This window comes from Psammomys obesus, unplaced genomic scaffold (assembly GCF_907164565.1).
Source record: "Psammomys obesus unplaced genomic scaffold, mPsaObe1.curated_primary_1811, whole genome shotgun sequence".
Taxonomy (NCBI): Eukaryota; Metazoa; Chordata; class Mammalia; order Rodentia; family Muridae; genus Psammomys; species Psammomys obesus.
In genome coordinates this window covers 9,535,602-9,555,658 of record NW_026596034.1, presented here as the reverse complement: position 1 = coordinate 9,555,658, position 20,057 = coordinate 9,535,602, and the positions used below count along the sequence as shown (strand labels likewise).

At 43.0% G+C, this 20,057-nt stretch overlaps 1 protein-coding gene across 1 annotated transcript; it reads left to right on the top strand.

Annotated features, from left to right (window-relative positions):
• Positions 1 to 1,403: 1,403 nt before the first annotated feature.
• On the top strand, positions 1,404 to 19,149 carry LOC129686842 (carboxylesterase 1C-like). Its single transcript, XM_055620975.1, has 9 exons — positions 1,404 to 1,534; positions 2,736 to 2,889; positions 5,087 to 5,191; positions 10,677 to 10,817; positions 12,247 to 12,327; positions 13,190 to 13,337; positions 15,668 to 15,817; positions 18,575 to 18,647; positions 18,939 to 19,149. The coding sequence occupies exons 1-9, from the start codon at positions 1,404 to 1,406 to the stop codon at positions 19,111 to 19,113; spliced, it is 1,158 nt and encodes a 385-aa protein (XP_055476950.1). The 3' UTR covers positions 19,114 to 19,149.
• Positions 19,150 to 20,057: the final 908 nt, after the last annotated feature.

The following is a 20,057-nucleotide window of genomic DNA, read 5'->3' as shown; positions in this document are numbered from 1 at the left end:
AGGATGCCGCTCTCCACTCTGGGTGCTCTGGCTTGATTGTTATAATCTACAACCCCTACCTGCGTTTGCCAGTGTGATTTTTTTTTCATATACTCACAACAAGCACTCTGCCTGCACTGCCCAGATTTCCTTAATTCTTACGAAAATAGTTTGGTGCTTGAACACCTGAACTACTTCATGTGTCATGGGGAGAGCCAAATAGAGGCTCTTGGTCACCATCTTGCTCCATCATCTTTCCTAAAGAGACACATCACTCAGACTCATCAGCAAATGCCCTCTTAGAGTCTCCTCTGCTTTGCTGCCATTGCTGAATATAAAATGGGTTACCATGTTCTTCTTGTAAAATAAACAACTTGATTTTTTAAAATATTTTATTTCTTAAGCCTGTGTGTGTGTGTGTGTGTGTGTACACGTGCAAGTACCCCTGGAGGTGAGAAAAGGGTGCCAGGTTCCCTGAAGCTAGAGAGCACAATGCAGTTGTGAATTGCCCAACATGGATGCTGGGGCTAGAATTTAGGCCCTATGCAATAACAACAAGGCTGGCTTTTTTTTTTTTTTTTTTTTTTTAAGGAGCAGTCTTTTGACTTCACTATCTGTTATTCTATTTTTAAATTTGTTTTATTATTTTTTAATGTTAGTTACATTTTATTAACTTTGTATCCCAGCTGTGTCCTGTTCCCTCATTCCCTCTCAATCCCACCTTCCCTCCCTCATCTCCTGCCTGCCCCTTTCCAAGTCCACTGATAGAGGAGGACCTCCTCCCCTTTCATCTGACCCTAGCTTATCAGGTCTCTTCAGGACTGGCTGCAAAGTTCTCCTATGTGGCCTATCAGGACTACTCCTCCCTTGGGGGAGGAGGTCAAAGAGCACACCATTGAGTTCATGTCAGAGATAGTCCTTGTTCCCCTTACTAGGAGAGCCACATTCTTGTCTTAGAAGAATGTGAGAAAAGAGAAGAAAGGGTGGGGTTATTGAGTGGCATGGCATCCTGGGCCTTGTCTTGGAAAGTTGGAAAAAAGAGAGTCAGCCTCAGTCTCTGTAAGCCTTCATGGGACTGGGTTATCAGTCCTGGTGTGATTGATGTGCTCGGGAGGGTTCATATTGGGGGAGGGATGCTCCACTTTTCTGGGGGGTAGGGAGAAGGGAAGGGGAAAGGAGGGAAAGGGAGACTGGAGGAGAGGAGGAAGGGGACATCCTTGGGGTGTAACATGAATAAACTGAAATAAAATAAATTAATTTAAGAGAGAGAGAAAGTCAGCCTTTTGTAACCTTCCTGGGAACTGGTATGGTTTGGGCAGTGACCTCAAGTCACAACCTAGATACAGGCAACCAATTCAGATGAAGTCAGTGGTAGCCCCAAGTCTACAGCCTGCTGCCTGTGCGGCTGTGTTATTGTCCAGGTGATGGTGTGGATCCATGGAGGTGGATTTGTGTCAGGCGGGGCGTCCAGCTACGATGGAGTAGTTCTCTCAGCTCATGAAAACGTGGTGGTGGTGACCATTCAATACCGCCTGGGCATCTGGGGATTCTTCAGGTAAGATACTAGATTTTCCTCTCTGAATATTAGTCTTTGCTTTGGTTCACTTTCTATTAATGAAGCAAATACCTGAGATTGGGTAGATACCAGCACATAGATTCATTTAAAATGTTTCAGAAGACTCCAAGTCCAATATTAGGTAGAAGACCTGTAGTGAGAATCCTTGGCTGGGAAGCAACATGGCAGAGGAACAGAAATCAGACTTTTACATGCAGAAGGGAGTCACGTGAGAAGAGAGGAAGCGACTGATGAGAGGCAGTGCTGCTGTCTTACAACAAAACACAGCTGGAGAACTAAACAAGGTCTTGTGTGCACTACAGAGGTCCCACTTGAGGGTGATACACCCAGTGACATAATCACCTTGCGCTTGACCTCATCTTTTCATGTTCTTTATTGCTCAGTGCTGACCAGAACCCAGCACTGGACTGTGCAGCCACTAATATCTTTTGCTATTACCATAATCAAAGTCCTACGTCTCTAACATGTATAGTTTCTGTAATCACCTAGTGTTATAAATCCGCAGCTTTAATACCATAGCTGCTCCAGCCAGCTGCCTGAGTAATCTGTGGGACAATGACTGGGTCCTATCATGTCTCTGCCCAGTGATCCCCACTTCCAACGATAGGGAAGATCCTGAAAAGCCACTGTTCTACCTGCGTCTCCTACATCTTACATTCACACATCTGGCCCCATGGTCCTGGGACTCTGTACCTACCGCTTCTGATTAAAACCCCTTTCGCATTTACCAGTGCAACCCTTACGCTCATTTATTACTCTTCCTCAATGTTACTGCTTCAAATAGGATTTTCCCACTTGAGCCACCTTACAGCCCCACATTGGCCACATTGTATTTTCCTGCTAGCTGACATACTCCCTTCTAATCTGCTTGATCCTTCTTTCCACTGCGAGCTGGGCATAGTCATATATTTTGTCTGTCTGTTCTGGGATGTGCTCTCGCTACTTGGGAAACACTGGCTGTGTTGTGGCTCCTCAGTGCAGCACATGGCTGCTTGAAGGTGAGTGTGAAGCCCCACATAAAGCAATGCTGTAGGGATGGCGGGCAAGTAGAGTACCCCCGCGTCAGTGATGCAGTGTTCGACCCGCTTTGGAGAAGCTCATTGAACCTCCCCGGGCCATCTGAGCTCTTGAGAATCGTGCCATGACATCTCTGCCCTCATTCCACCCTGTCATCTTGTAGCACAGGCGATGAACACAGCCCTGGGAACTGGGGCATCTTGGACCAGCTGGCTGCACTATGTTGGCTCCAGGATAACATTGCAAACTTTGGAGGAGACCCGCGCTCAGTGACCATCTTTGGAGAGTCAGCAGGAGGTTGGGGTGTCTCTATTCTTGTAAGTATTCTTGGCACCAGACCTCTTGCTGCGGGTTGATATGGCTTCTGGGGGTGGGGGAGACCTGCTGGAAAGCAGCCCGTCTAGCACAACACCTTTGCATTCAGTGCCTGTGTTCAGGTTGACTCTGTTTGCTGCATAGCATCAGACTGGACAGCTTCAGTCATATCACAAACTCTTTCTTGATCCAAAGTTTACCATTCAATTTATTATTATTATTATTATTATTATTATTATTATTATTATTATTATTAGTTTCTCAAGCTGTAAAAACCACCAGCTTCTTTTCTCACTTGTTTGATCTCTTTCTCCTTCAGAACCATTTTAACTTTAGGTCTCACTCAACAAGTCGTGAGATGCAGTGATGAGTATAGACTACAAATAAGAAGAGAGGAGCAATGAGTTGGATCAAGCGTCCTTGTTTGGGTTGAAGCCACATCTAATCTTAAACATTAAGGAAGTTTAAGACGCAGAGTCAGACTGGGGCTTCCCTGAGGTTAAGAAGGCAGCAGCAGGTTCTCTTAGAGATGTGAGGAAATGAACTGAGGAAGGAGAGATGGAAGATCCAATGGGAAAGGGTAGGGTGGAAGATGTGGGTCTCAGGCATAGACTGGACACGTGAAGTGTCTTGCTGGCGGGTGGAATTGAGCTGTAGAAACAGTGAGGGAAGCTACAGGATGTTCTGGGAGCTGTAAGAGACCATAGCTTCCTCAAAGTTCAGCAATGGCTTCATACTTGAATTCTCAGAGGAAAGAATTTTAAGTAAAGGAAATCCAAAACACCCAATGAAGAATAAAATCGTGTATAACAACATACCCAGGGATTGTCACTTGGCTATTGTTACATATTTTTTCAGTCTTTCCTAAAATTATGTATGCATAATTTTATATATATACATAATTATATTTATAATTATATGATATATATCTACCTATTCATCATGCATGCATCTATCTATCCTCCATCTATAATCTATTTATTTTTTCTTTTTTACTATATATGCAGCTATGTTGTTTTTTAGTTCTTTTGTCCAAAAAAGCTTCTTGTCATATAGTAACAGCATAAATATTTTTCTTCTGTACTACCACCTTTCTATAATTGCATAACATTGCATTGTAAAAATGAATCCTAATTACTCAGTTTTATATTGATACCTTGAACTAATTCCAGTTTTTACTGTTTGAAAAATGCATGAGCTTTCTGAGAAATTTCCCCAGGCCTCCATGATCTTTAGTTTTAGGATAAATTCTGAACAACAGAGAAACAGACAGTTTGTACTGGTAGGTATAACCAAGCCTTTTATTGGCACTGTCTTTCCAATAGTTTGGATTTGTCCTGATAGGTACTTGTAGTGTGTTTCCACTTGGTTTCTATCTCTGAACTCAAGCTATATCCTGCTCAGATACTCGTGGTGAATGTCAACACAAGAACCAACTGGCAATTGGGCTAGGATAGGTGACAAGGCTCATATCTATGGAGCATCAGGTCACCAAATGCATAGCCAGGAGATAGAAGAAAGAAGAAGGAACCCTAAATGACAAGTGTGTCATGATTCACAGTATTAGATATTTTTCTCCTTGTTGTAACAAAATATCCAACAAAGGCAACATAAGAAAGGGTTTATTTTGACTCACAGTTTAAGAACGCAGTTTATCACGTCAGGGAAGTCATGGCAGCAAAGGCTGAGCTGACTTGTCACAAGGAACTGGTAGAAAGGATGTAGAACAGAAGTGAATACTGATGCCCACGTCTCTGGGGGCCTCTGATCTTCAAAACCATGTCTTCCAACATGGGTCAGGAAATCAAACAAGTATAGTATCTTCCCAAGGACAACAGGCTTCATCTGCAGAAAGGTGCACCATGACAGAAGTGTGAGATGCAGGCTGGGACAACCCCCTTTGTCTCGGTCAAACATCTGGGGCTTAACTGTTTTTCTCCCTGGTTGCTTTTGGCATGGTCTGATGACTCAGGGAGTCATCATTCCCATGTAAAGGAAGCCCAGAGACTGGACAGGCTGCTAGTTACAGATCATGAGAATGCTACAACGCATCTCCCAATCTCAGTTAATCTGAGATAACTCTCCCACAGCTATGCACAGAGGTTTATCTCCTAGGTGACTGATTCCAGATCCCTTTCCAATTTGATGTTAATCATGACACACATCTTGTGAACATAAAAATCTTCTCTCCCATGCGAGGTGTTGTCTCCTTTGGCCAAGAACCTCTTCCACAGGGCCATTTCTGAGAGCGGCGTGGTCTTCGGTAGAAACTTGGTCAATAAGAACACCCAGGCTGTGATTGAAGTAAGTCCCAACGAGGGCACTCCTGCACCCTTTTCTGAGCTGCCCTTTGGGTCCTCACTGGCTTTTCTGGCTGTGGGATGCAGCCGAGATGCTCCACCAGTCCTTAAAGCACGAATAGCTGCGCAGAAGGACTGCCTTTTGGCCCACAGCTCAGACATGCTCTGCAAGTTCTGACGTGCCTTCCTGTGGTCCACATCACACAGACACCCAGTGATTCTGCGCAGAAACTGAAATGTGGAGACTCTGTAGCTCACCCAAGGACAAGCATTTAGTTAGTGGCAGAGGTGGTATCCGAAACCAAACGAACTTTATCCTTCATGGCAAACGGCCTCTTTAGAGGCATTCAGGTTGGAGAACAGTGTGCCGAGTGTGTGTGTCTGTGGTGTGTTTGTGTATGTGTGTGTGTGTACATAGTAATTGCAGTAGACACTGTACCCATTTAAACAGGAAAAAGCTAAGAAGGGTGCAGATATTGATTCTATAACCCACACATGTCATTATTCCCTTTAGTAATAGGGATAATATTCTGTCAGGAATATGGGGCCCATAATCCACACCTGCTAATTTAGAGCAGTGGTCCTCTGCCATTCTTTTTGTTGTTGTTGTTGTTAATTTATTTATTTAATCACTTTACAGCCCGATCACAGCCTCCTCTCTCCTATTCTCTCAGTCCCACCCTCACACACTCCTCTCCCCTCCCATTCTTCTCAGAGACAGGGAGGCCTCTCATGGTTTCCAACCCAACCTGACACATCAAATTGTACCAGGACTAAGCACATCCTCTCCCACTGAGGCCAGACGAGGTAGCCCAGCTAGGGGAAATGATTACAAAGGCAGGTAACCAAGTTACAGACGGCCCCTGCTCCAGTTGTTAGGGACCCACATGTTGACCAAGCTGCACATCTGCTACATATATGTAGGGAGCCTAGGCCCAGTCCATACATGCTTTTTGGTTGGTGATTCAGTCTCTGTGATCCCCCATGGGCTCAGGTTAGTTGATTCTGTAGGTCTTCTTGTGGAGTCCTTGACCCCTCCAGCTTCCTCAGTCCTTCTCCTATTCTTCTACAAGACTCTGGGTCTCTGCATCTGTTTCCATCAGCTGGTGAATCAAGCCTCTCAAAGGGCGGTTATCTAGGCTCCTGTCTGCAAACATAACAGAGTATCATTAATAGTCTCAGGGGTTGTCTCTCTCCCATGGGACAGATATCAAGTGGTGCCAGTGGTTGGATGACCATTCCTTCAATCCTTGCTCCATCTTTAGCCCTACACAGCTTATAGCGAGGACAGATTTGGAGTTGAAGGTTTTATTGGTTGGTTGGTGTTCTTCTTCCTCCACTGGAAGTCCCACCTGGTCACAGGAGGTGAACTCTTCAGGCTTCATATCCCCCACTGCTAGGAGTCTCAGCTAAGGTCACTCATATAGACTCCCAGGACCCTCCCCACTTCCCAGAGATGCCCTCCACACACTTCCGTTCTCTCTCCTGGACCTCCCCAAGCCCCCTTTTTCTCACAGCTGATTTCCATCACTGTTATCCTTCCCACCCCCTCTCCCACAGTTATGGCTAATATCCACTTATAAATGAATATGTACCGTGCATGTCCTTCTGGGTCTGTGTTACTTCACTCAGGATAATCTTTTCTAGTTCCATCCATTTGCCTGCAAATTCATGATGTCTTTGTTTTTAATTGCTGAGTGGTATTCCATTGTGTAAATGTACCCTTTGGTTGAAGGAAATCTATGTTATTTCCAGTTTCTGGTTATCATGAATAAAGCTGCTGTAAACACAGTTGAGCAAATGTCCTTTGGGTATATACTCATGAGTGGTATAGCTGGGTCTTAAGGAAGAACTTTCCAATTTTTCTGAGAAAGCACCAGGAGCATAAGGCTCATGACATGGCTGGATCCACATGTTGCAAAAACATTCCATATCAACCTCTAGTCACTAGTTTCTCATTTTTCTTTCTTACCTTTATCCTGAATATTTTCATTACATGTAAACTGAACTCAGGAAGTGAGAATAAATAAGAGGGACAGGTCCTGCCTTGGCATAGGCAATGAATATGTCCTCCAGAGCTGCAGGGGCCCTGACTCTGGGTGGACCTGTCTCCTTGATGCTGCTTCCTGTCCCCATCCTGCTCCTCCCAGTTCTTAGACTCAAGAACCCCATATAAGAATCAGGTGGGTGGAACTGATACCCCAGGGCACAGCTCAAAGGGTGATCCTTTACAGGGAAGGTTCTCAATACATCCCTGCCTTTGTTTTCATAGAATCCTTTTGCCCGAGATTTCAATGGAGACCAGAGAAAGAACAGAAACTTTTTCTGTATTACTGGTGTTGCATCTTAAAGGCATTAAACTCTAGTTAGCTATGAATGAAGGGTTTTCCCAACACTCTAAGGAAAGTCACTTGCCAGCTAAAATAGGCAAATGGTGCAGAGGTAGTGCTAACTGACTCCCAGCACAGTGCTTTCAGTCAGCAACTTTATGCCCAGATCCCATCTCTCCCTTCTCATTTACCGTTCTTACTATGGAGACAGCGCAGTGGAAGAAGGCTGCACTGAACCACCACAGTCAGGAAGCTGGGAGAGCTGGCTGAGAGTCTCAGTTGTCTTCAGAGCACAGGGCTTAGAGCTGTGCAGAGAGTGGCCTAGGACATTCAGTTCTGAAGACATGACCCAGGGAACTCACAGATAGTGCCTAACCCCTCCTCCCACCTTCCCTGCCACCTCCCAGAACTGGCCTGTGTCTGCTATCATTTGCTATGCTGCATCTACAGTCTTGTTCCAAGCTCCTTCCTGGAGACCTAGACATTCCCTTAAGATCCAAATGAGATTCTCTCAGTCAGGTTTTACTGTGTGACAAGAGCTGATTTTCAGCTGGGAGAAAACACTGAGACATGGCTCTGTGCATCCCTAGACTTGCAGCAGGAGGTTCTTGAAGTGGAGGCAATAAGGAAGAAACAAGCATGTGGAAGTCACCGAGGAGGGGTAGTTTCAGCTAAGGCTGGATGATGATTCAGCATGAGGTAGATGATCAGTGAGCTCTGACCCTGTTTTTATTTGATTTGATTTGTTTTGAGACAGGGTCCTACTATGTGGCCAAACATTTCTGATCCTCCTACTTCAGCCTCCCAAAAGTCAGTGCTAGAGGTATAATCCCCTTGCCTGCATTGATACAGTATCCACAAAAACAGCCCTGAGAAGACTAATCATACAAGTGGAGTCTGAAAAAGTAGATGCCCATATACCAATTTATTGCACTTGAATAATATTATTATCTAGTAGCACTGGTCTTTATCATTCTATTCCTATCCTGCTAATGGCAAAATCAAACAGCCCACAGAGATATATAAACACACAATTAAGTTATTTTTCAGGTCTTCATTTTTTTATAAATTTTCCATATTGCATAAAGTGCACATCAAATTATTTGAGGTTTTTTTTCCTGTTGTTAATTTGTATTTTAAGCACATCAGCCATTTGGTGTAGTGGTATATGCTTCTTTTCCCCCAGCACCATTTTCCTGTTGCTGGGATAAGAGATGCACCAGCTCTGCACACTGAAATAGCAACAAGAGCAATTTGGGAGAAAATAATTGACAAGTTTTGGAGTATTTTTATAGGCATTTTTTGTAATGTTCATTTTACAATATTCAGCCATTAATTTAAGACTTAAAATTGCTAAGTTACATTCAGAAGAGAGAAGAGACAAGATGGAGCCAAAATAGGTATAAATAATTCATAACACTAATTATATGTGTGTGAACAAGTTTATTTCACAAGTATGATTGAGATGTGAAAGTCTTAATACATAAAGACTTTAAGATTTGTAATTGTTACTATTATAAGAAGTAAAGAATGAAGAAAACTTGTTTTGAGGGTTGAGAATCCAAGGCTCCTCCAGTTGTGCTTGCTATTCCTTGGTCATGGCTTCCCGTGTTATGAATAAATGTATACATTCATGCTCATAAAATTTTTGCATAAAATCTCACAGACTTTAACAATTTTGTATTTTTTTTCTCCAACATCAACAATTTGTAATGAGTTTAGATAAATAATGGATTTAGGCTACAAATTAAGTATAAAAGTACATTTTTGTGAAATTATAAATACATCTTCTTTGTTATTCTGTACAATAAAAAAAAACAGCCCTGAGTGCCAGTAGGGTACCACATATATTTCAGTTATACTTTCCTTTCTGTTACTGTGATTGAAACACTCAGACCTAAAGTAGTTGGGGGTTTATTTGTCTTATACCTCTAGGCCACAGTCCATCATTCAGGGAAGACAGGAAATCACGAAGGTCTGTTCAGCCAAGAAAATAAGTACAGCTGAATTCATGGAGGAGGGCTGCCTGCTGGCTCATGCTAGGTTCATGCCTGGCTGGCTTTCTTAGCTAGCTTAGGACTTGATCCCAGGGAATGGTGTTGCTCACAGTAGGCAAACAAAATGTTCTCCCACAGAATTCTCACAAGCAAATATGATCTAGACAATTCCCTAATTGAAACTCCCTTCTCAAGTGACCCAAGGCTGTTAAAGCTATGTGTGTGTGTGTGTATGTGTGTGTGTGTGTGTGTGTGTGTGTGTGTATTCCTAACACATGCCTGCCCACTTCTACATTTATTACCTCACTATTCATAATAGCAAAGAAATGGAGTCGCATGTCTGTCTATCAAAGAATGCATAATGAAAATGTATCATGCATATACAATGGCATTTTAATCAACTTAAAGAAATGTGCCATGCATTATATGTAAAAAATAATTTCACTCTGTGGTCTTCTATTTAGTATTCTCCGTGAGAAGTCCCCCAAGGCCAGGCCTTTGTGGCTTTCCTGGGATTAGCCCTGTGCGCAAACTCCTCTGTCACTTCCCACTGCTTAGAAAGGTCCACTCTTTTCTTCAGTTGTCTGTAGTGTTCTTGCAAAGATACCACTCCACATATTATAAAGACCAGCTTCATATTTCCAGCATGTCCTCTTCCTTCAAATAGGCACCTCCTCTTGCCAGCTTTTAGAGCATTCTCCCTTCATGACTCAGCTTTTCCAAGGTGGCAGTAATCATGCCCATGTGGTATTTTCTATTATCATCCCATTGGAGCAGGATGTGGTGCTTGCTATGGTCTTTTATTTCTCTAAATAGGAACAAGGTCTCAGTTTAGGCACCTCAAGTGATAAGTTTAATACTTCTCAAAGCCAACCATATATCCCAAAGCACTCAAGTATAGATACGGACAGACATGCAATCAGCCCTAATTGATAAATGAGAATTTTCATCTCCCTGATTCCCTACCACCACTGCCTTGCCACTGCTGATGCCTACCTCACAGCTCTGAAATTAAAGACTCTTAGACTAAGCCATTGTGTTTGGAATGCTGCCACAGCTACAAGGGTCTTTTTGTTCGGCAATCTCTCAGACCAGCAAAGAATGGATATGGCTGAAATGTATGGTAGGATATTCCTAAATACTGTATTTCTATTTTCCTTAGGACAATGTCTCCCTGTTTGTAGTGATGGATGGGGTGGTGCTGCCAAAGGCACCTGAAGAGATCCTGGCTGAGAAGAGCTTCAACACGGTCCCCTACATTGTGGGCATCAACAAGCAAGAGTTTGGCTGGATCATTCCAACGGTGAGAATGTCCAGACCTCTTAGATGCACTCCACACAGGCTCAACCAGCATCTTCCCTGCTCTCATTAAGCGTTATCTACCCAGAGGACTACAGTTCAATGGAGCTTAAAACTTGCCAAGTAAATGTGTTTGAGAGTCTCTGATGAAAAAGGCCTTTGAAGTGCCAGTTTACATCTGGGGCAGAGGAGGGATTAATAAGTGGGGGCTTTCTAAAGTAAACTACTCAAGAGGGGCTCAAGGCTAAATAGAGAATTCTCTGTAGAAAATATAGAATGGCAGAGAAACACTTAAAAAAATGCTCAACGTCCTGTCTTTAGTCATCAGGGAGATACAAATCAAAACAATCCTGAGATTTCACCTTACACCCATCAGAATGGCTAAGATCAAAAAACTCAAGTGACAATACATGCTGGACAATACATGCTGGAGAGGATGTGGAGAAAGGGGAACCCTCCTCCATTGCTAGTGGGAATGTGAACTTGTACAACCACTTTGGAAATCAGTCTGACACTTTCTCAGACAATTAAGAATAGCGCTTCCTCAAGATCCAGCTAAACCACTCCTAGGCACATATCCAAAATATGCTCAAGTATGCAACAAGGACTTTTGTTCAACCATGTTTGTAGCAGCTTTATTTGTAATAACCAGAACCTGGAAACACTCCAGATATCCCTCAATGGAGGAATGAATACATAAATTGGGATACATTTACACAGTGGAATACTACTCAGCAATTAAAAACAAGGGAATCATGAAATTTGCAGGCAAATGGTGTGATCTAGGAAAGATCATCCTGAGTGAGGTATCCCAGAAGCAGAAAGACACACACGGTATATACTCACTTATAAGTGGGTACTAGACCTATATATAGAATAAACAGACAAAAATCTTTACACCTAAAGAAGCTAAGCAAGAAGGAGGTCCCTAGGTAAGACAATCAACCCTCACTCAAAAAGACAAACGGGATGGACATTGGAAGAAGGAGAAAACAGGAAACAGGACTGGAACCTACCACAGAGGGCCTCTGAAAGACTCTGCCCAGCAGTGTATCAAAGCAGATGCTGAGACTCTTAGCCAAACTTTTGGGGGTAGTCAAAGAGCCAGCCACTGAGTTCATGTCAGAGACAGTCCCTGTTCCCATTACTAGGAAACCCATTTGTATACTGAGCTGCCATGGGCTGCATCTGAGCAGGGGTTCTAGGTTATATCCATGAATGGTCCTTGGTTGGAGTATCAATCTCAGAAAAGACTCCCCTGCCCAGATATTTTGGTACTGTTGCTCTTCTTGTGGAGTTCCTGTCCTCTCCAGGGCTTACTATCTCCCCCTTCTTTCATAAGATTCCCTGCACTCTGCCCAAAGTTTGGCTAAGAGTATTTGGTTCTTCTTAATTTACTATGATTCACAAATATTTTACCGTTTGTTTAACAGATGTTGGGCAATCTCCTGTCTGAAGCCAGAATAGATGAGAAAATGGCCAGTTCCCTCTTGTGGAAGATCCATTCTGACCTTGTAAGAGTCTAGGAAATCATGGGAATTGGTTGGGGAATGTCAGTGACTTGCTTTAATCACAGGCAAATTCAATGGCTGTAAAGAATAGTGATGATTAGGGTTCACCTCTCACTTTTTTACTCTTCCCACTTTGCACCCCAGGGTAAAATCTCACATTTGTTGTTCACCAATCAAAAATCCCCATGGGTCCAGGACAAGATGCCAGGAGAAAGATTTATTTGGAGAGCTTTATACTCAGAAAAGACTGATTCCGTGACCAACAGAGACCATCAGGTTTATACGCTGGAGGCCTAATATCACATCGTTAGGAGGCATATCAAATAGATGGGCACTACAGCAGTTACTAAGTGCAGGTCTCCTGCTTTTCTGATGCACGGTTTCTGTTATCAGATCACTGAACAGATAGTCTGGGCTCTGCTAATCTAAAACAAAACATTTACTGACCAGCAAATCTCATGAGCCATGTCTTTTTTCATTCCATTACCTAAGTATAGCTTATTCTAAAGTTATTTGCTAGGGTACAAAAGGTATCTTTTCCCTACAGAACAGGGGAAGATACTGAACATTACTTCTCATATTTCCTTTAGAAACAGCTAGAGATAGCATTCACTAGACAACAGTTTCCAAGCTGTCAGGTGATACCAGGCAAAGGGACCTTTTCTACCACAGCCAAAGGGAAAACACAAATTTCATACATCTAAACTTAATGACACACAGCAAGTGGATCTAGAAAATCTTCTCTGGTATAGCAGGCTGGCTTGCTACAAGACCCAAGTGGTTCATGAGTCATGAAGTCTTCTTAGCCTTCTGACGAAGCCTCGTTGATTGCCGGAGGGAGTAGCCACTTTCTGATCCATTTTAGAACATCTCTGAGAATATGATCCCAGCTATCATTGAGAAATATGCAGGAAGAACGGATGACCCTGTCAAAAAGAGAGACTTTCTGCTGGATTTGTTAGCTGATGTATTTTTTGGTATCCCATCTGTGCTCATGTCCCGTGGCATCAGAGGTGAGTCTTTCATGTTGAGTGGGAGAACATGGACTTAAAAACAAGTCTCTGACTTGCCCATTTCTCAGCACAAGCCTATATATACTTGCTACATCTACATACACTACACTACACTACAAAACACACACACACACACACACACACACACACACATATACACGCACACACACCAGTTGATAGAGTACTTGAATAGAAGGCAGGATGCCCTGGATTCAATCCTGAGTATCATGTAAGTCAGACCTAATGGTACATGTTTGGAATTCCAACACTTGAAAGAAGACTAGATCTTCCTTGGCTACATAGGAAGTTCAACGAAAGCCTGGGTTACATGAAATACTTTCTTACAAAAAAAAAAAAAAAGAAATAAAATTTCAGGGTCAGGAAAAGGGTTGGGGGGGGGGGGGGGGGGGGAGAGGAGGTGAGGACCAGGCTTGTCTGTCACCGATTTAGGCTAAGTGTGAGGCTGCACAGAGATCTTCCTAAATGAAGCATGATTCTCTTGTGCCTGGGTGTGCTCTATTCCAGCAAAAATGTTCTGCGAGGGCTCAGAAACAGTTACATTCTGTTGGGGGTAAGCTGAGCGCTGTTCTTTACAGTTCCATCATGTCCCCTTGGCCTAAAGCCTTTGTTCGAGTTCAGTGTTCTGTTAGGAATTCTCTGTCTATATGACCTAATCATTGCTGAAAATGGGATACTGAAGTCCACCACTGCTTTGGTATTATAATCTCTCTTTCCCCCTTATACTTTAATATTTGTTAGATATGTTTATGTACTTTGCATTAAATCTGTTTTACCCTTGTTATATTCCATTGGTGAACTGACTTCTCACCAATATATAATTTGTTTATTTTTTCTTTTTATACTTTTTTTTTTTTTACTTAAACTCAATTTGTGAGGAAACTATAACTATCTCTTTTCTCCTTTGGCTCTTCTTTGTGCATGATATCTCAGTTTCCTCCAAGCGCAATCTATGTATGTCTTAAAAGGCTGGGGAAGATTATTTTAAAATCATATAAACTCAGGTCTTTTAAAAGGCCATTCAGTCACTGCATGCCCCTTTGTTGGAGAATTCACATTGAAGGGAATTAGTGATAGGCAAAAACTTATTAACACCAGTCACTTCAGTTATTTTCCGCTGGTTTTGAATATTCTTCTACCTCACTCTCTTGGGCTCTTCTAGCTGATTTGACGGTTTTCTGTATTTACATACTTGAGTCCTTTCTTTTTATTGTGTGCTTTGCAAAAAGAAAAGACAACAACAAACAAACAAACAAACAGAGAAACATCGTGGCTACCATGAGGCTTACCAAGAATGATGCCCTATACCCATAGAACCTACTTTAGGTTGATGACAATATAATTTGATTTCATTTAACAACTGTACAATTTTACCTAGTTTTTAGATTACCCATTGTAATCTAAATTGTAGTACAAAATTCGCTACCTATTAAGATTAGGGTTCCATGGTGTCTTGAATATGGCTTCCTAAGTGTACATCACCGACTTCCATGTTATCCGTTAGTGCCTGTAGCTTTTGGTTTAAAGGACTCTGGCAAATCCTCACAAGGCTGCTGCAGTGCTCTGACACTTCCCCTCTTGGCCACTCTTCTGTGAACATCTAAACCCCACTATAGCCACTGGATCGTGACTGACTCCCCAGTCTAGGGGCTCAAGCAAGCGAGTGGTAGCCATGAAGGAGCAAGTGGCTCCCGTGATCCACATAGCAGAAAAAAAGGGGTCCTCTTCTTGGGCTTGAACAGGTATCTTTGCTGGTGAGAGAAGATAATAGAGGACATGGGCAAGTTTGACTTCCCTTAGGAAGCCCCTGTTTTGCCTCAGGAAGTCCCTGTTTCTCCTCCACTGTACTATCATAAGGCCCTGACACTCCCAGATAATGCGAGAAACAAGATAATGAGCGTGAGTGAAGTATGTCCCACAAGTTTCGCGTTTTTCTGCCTTTGTGCATATGTCTATGTGTTTGAATTTAAATCCCCTCATATTCCAATGAACAACCTGGATGTGTGTCATCCTTTATTGCGTGGTTGAGGAAAACACTGGGGATGCTCACGATCAGCATGAGGAGGTGCCAATCTTCTGAGAATGAGCAGGTACCCGGTCTACTCACTGAACACATCCAGGCACTCACTGCCTGCATTGCACTCTCTGACCCCAGGCGCACCTCAACCAGCTGCGCAAGCCAAGCAGGCCCCTGGGCTTTCTAAAAGCTGCTTCTGTCCTGCGCTAGTCACCAACAGTTTCCTGCAGGGATGGGCACCTCAGTGCCACCCAGGTGTGTAACGTGAACTGTGCACAAACCCGTGTCTTCTCAGATGCCGGAGTTCCTACCTACATGTATGAGTTTGCATATTACCCAAGCTTCGTACTTAACAGCAGACCAAAGACGGTGCTAGGAGACCACGGGGATGAAATCTTCTCTGTATTTGGAGCGCCATTTCTAAAAGCTATTGTCTCTTTACCGGGTGGGATCTGGGAGTCAGAAGGACTGGGTTCTAGTCTTGGTTTCAGCAAGTTTCTCCTGGCACTCTGTAGCAGAACTGAGCTATATTAGGCAGTCCCCAACCTTTCTTCTGTCCTAAAAACACATAAAGATGGCTCGTGTGTCCCAGCCATGGTCATTCTCAGAATCATGACCTGTGGCATTAGTAAGAGAGAGTGAGCCACCCCCAAGGCTCGGATCTAGTACTAGATTACGACAATTTATTTTCCCATAAGACTTTGAATTGTTACATGATGATCAATCTATCTATTTATAGTCCCCAAAATTATGTAACTTAGTTATTATATATATATATATATATATATATATATATATTCCCTTTTAGTGAAAATAGATTTCTTTCTCCCCTCCCTCAACTCCTTCCAATTCCTCCCACCTATCCTCACATTCTGTCTCTCAGTAGAAAACAAATAAGCTTGTCAAATAAATATAACAAAACAAAAACTAACACATTGAGAAAAAAAAAGACAAACAAAAGGAAAAGAGCCCAGGAAAAGGTATAAGAAACAGATACCCACTCATTCACACACTCAGGAATTCCATTAAAGCACTAAACTGGAAGCCATAATATTTATGCAAGTGACCTGTAGGGTAGAGGAAAAAGAAATATATATATATATATATATATATATATATATATATATATATATATACAAATAACTTTAAAGTATATTGAAAATCAGACAGTGTTTTCTAAATAAAGGAAGAGCCCTGAAATAAGGTTATAAGACAATGAACCTCCAAAGATGCCATTGAGTATATTTTCTGTTGGTTGTTTACTGCCAGGCTTGTAGCCGACCCTTAAGACTAGTTTGTTTACCCAGTGAAACTCCTTTGGAGGAAACAAAATTTTCACTTGTAAGTAGAGAGGCTTGCAATCAATTGGAGATGGCTTCTGGGTTAGGGACGGGACATGTGTCCGCTTCTTTCAGAGCTAGGATTCCATCTGGTGCAGGTCCAGGTGAGAGCCGCCTCAGTCTCCATGAATTCATAGGAGTTTTGATCATGTTGATTTAGAGGGCCTTGTTTCCTTGGTGTCCTCTATCCCTTCCAGCTCTTACACTCCTTCTACTTCCTCTTCAGTGTATTTGTTCCCTGAATCCTAAGAAGAGGAATTTGATGGAGACAACCCATTTAAGGCTGAGCATTCCGGAACACCCTCTGCTAGGTTTCTGACTTTGCTCTCATCTTCTGCAGGAGGAAGCATCTTTGACGGTCGCTGAGCAAGGCACTGATGTAGGAGGATAGCAGAATGCCATTAGGAGTCAGTTTGTTGCTACATTTTTAATTATTTTATTTATTTATTAATGGTTTTACCGCAGTTAGTACTTGTCTTTTCCTAGGACCTTGGGCTATCTAGTCTCTGGTTCTTGGTCATTCAAGCAGTGTTAGGTATGGGTTCCTTCTCTATTGATGGTTACCTCCACAAGCTTTGTGCCATCTTGAAGGCAGGGCATCACTGAAGATCAAAGGGTGTGTGGCTGGTTTGGTGTGTACATTGCTCCTTTGGAAGTGTGCAGAGTACATTCCTGTACCAAAGACACTAGTATGTAGGGGCGAAGGCTCTATATAGGTCCCTGATCAACTTCTCCATGTTCAATGAGTTGTGTAGGTATTGTCTTCAGTAGTGGGGACTCCATCAATCTGTGGAGAGCAATCTTTGGGAAGCTTCATTTAATGACCAGAGATGGCCAGTTGGGGTTCTGTCTCCCCGCTTACTTTTCAGCAATTTCATTTAGGTTGACTTCATATGTATATATATATATATATATATATATATATATATATATATATATATATTTTAGGAAGCTGTGACTGTATTAGGTTTCCATTCTACCCCTCAAATGGCCCTTGATTAACTGTCTCTCCCCATACTCCCCTCCTCATTCCCCTCTTGCCTCCCTCTCTTTACTGGATCCTCCCATTCCAGCCCCTCCTTACCTTCATCCTTCTGTAACTATCTAGTCTATTTCCCCTTCCTGGGGAGGTTGGCTGACATCTTCCCAAGGATTCTATGATATACTTAATAACATTATAATTAATTTTTAATGTGTGTGTGCATGCCTGTGCATGCATGAGATCAGAGAACTTGAGGAAAAAGTTCCTTATCATCTACTATGAGTCCCAGGAGTACAACTCAGATTCTGATATTTGGTGGCAAATGCCTTGACCCGCTAAGCTGTCTCTCCAGCCCAATAATGTGCTTTAAAAAAAAAAAAAAAAAGCCTTTCACAGATGTCTTTAGTGCCTTAACTCTCAGCATTTGCATAAGCTCATGACCCCACCTCTTGGATCCTTATGGGCATTTCCCGGCTGGACTACTCCTTAATCCTTTGTGGTTCTGTACCTTTTATAGTCTATTGATAATAATACTGTGTGAGAGTGATTGAAAAAGGACCCAGAGCAATTCTCCAAAACAAACAGATACTCTGGAATATGACATTTTGACCCCAAGGATGGAGAGGAAGGCAGATGAACACAGACAACAGAGGCAGCTGGCTCATGGTACACACACATTCCCACTGCTGGGTCACAGATCAGTCTCTCGCCCGTACCCCTGAACTTGCACAGCAATTAGCCAGGATCTTCCAACAATGGAACGTTTGACTAAGTGGCTGAGGACTGGGCACCTGGTTCTGCCTTTCTAACAAGTTCTCAGATGAAGCTACATCTGTTTCACACTTCCAACAGCAAAACTTTGTTTCCCCCTTCCCCACAGAGGGCGCCTCAGAGGAGGAGACCAACCTCAGCAAGATGGTGATGAAATTCTGGGCCAACTTTGCTGAAAATGGGTGAGGCTGGTGGCAAATATGGAAAGGGTGGACAGGGTGTAGTCAGGCATACCTTTTGGGAAGGATGACTTCTCAAGTCTCGGTGATGAAAGCTGTGACCATTTTGTGTGACGATAGTGCTCTGCAATGAGAGTTTTCTAGAACCGGATGGCCTGCCCCAAAAGATGTGAGCTCTCTTTCTATGGAGGTTGTCAGCCTCTCTACTGAGATAAGCCAGGCATCCATTCAAACCTCAGAGGGATAGAGGACCACATAGAAGTCTTGAGAGATTCCATTTGATTCCATTCCCAGGAACCCTAATGGCGAAGGGCTGCCCCATTGGCCAGAGTATGACCAGAAGGAAGGATATCTGCAGATTGGTGCCACCACCCAGCAAGCTCAGAGACTGAAAGGGGAGGAAGTGGCTTTCTGGAATGAGCTCCTGGCTAAGAAGCTGCCTCAAGCAGAACATACTGAACAGGCATGAATGGGAGGTTCTGCCGGTCACAGGACCAGGAGCCAAGTGGGGCTATTCAACAAAAGATGCTTATTCACCAAAGATGAATCTTACAGAAGAAATCACACAATTGTATATTGGGGCACGGACAGGGGCCAAGGAGGGGGAATATTTCTATATCAATTTGGAAAATAAATTTTCTTTTGGAAATCAAATCAGGAGTTGTGTCTTGAGATGAAGATGAATGCATCAGCTTGGAGAGAGGGGTAGAGAGAAAAAGAGAGACACTGACATAGAACGATACCCTTTCAAGGGAAGGTTTGGGGAATAGTTCCTGGAATTTGAAGAGAAATGTCTGATTGGAAGAGAGGTGGGATATGATTATTACCTCATGTTTCACCTCCAAGTAGACAACATTGTCACACTGCAGCTCTAATGGCCACTTGTGGGTGAGGGTGGAAATGTAAAACCCCTGAGAATTACAAACCCACGGTAGAGTTTATACCCACCAAGACTCCTCCATGGACTCTGCTGGGTGTTTACGAGTAAGAATGACAGCAGATAGCAAAGCTGGACAAAGCTTGTTCCTAAGGGTCCAGGCACACAACACCACACAAACTCTTTTACATGAAGGATGCAACCTCTGCAAAAAGAACAAGGAACAAGGAAGCCTGTCTTCTCAGAGCTCTCGTGAAGACCCATTGAGGCCCCGGAAACAGAACTGCGATATTTTATGTTACTAAGTGGACTGCAGGACACCGTCCTGGTAAATGTGTTGGAGATATTTCAGAACTGGGGAGAAGCAAGATTTCTGAGAAGACCCCAATTCCAAGACTGGAGCCATAAGGTCTCAGTAAGTTTGGGATTAGACCAGAGCTACAGACACTGCTCCCAGAATCTGCCACTGAGCCAGCAGAATACCAGGTACCATCTACCAGGAGTAAAAGTATGAAGAGAGACTGTCTGTGAGGGGC

Bases quoted from the DNA above. Each gene is read 5' to 3' on its own strand.
- LOC129686842 (XM_055620975.1), top strand. From the start codon at position 1,404: ATGGTGTGGATCCATGGAGGTGGATTTGTGTCAGGCGGGGCGTCCAGC. The intron at 12,328-13,189 runs GTAAGAGTCTAG...GATCCATTTTAG, and splicing joins GGAAGATCCATTCTGACCTT to AACATCTCTGAGAATATGAT. The intron at 18,648-18,938 runs GTGAGGCTGGTG...TTCCATTCCCAG, and splicing joins GCCAACTTTGCTGAAAATGG to GAACCCTAATGGCGAAGGGC.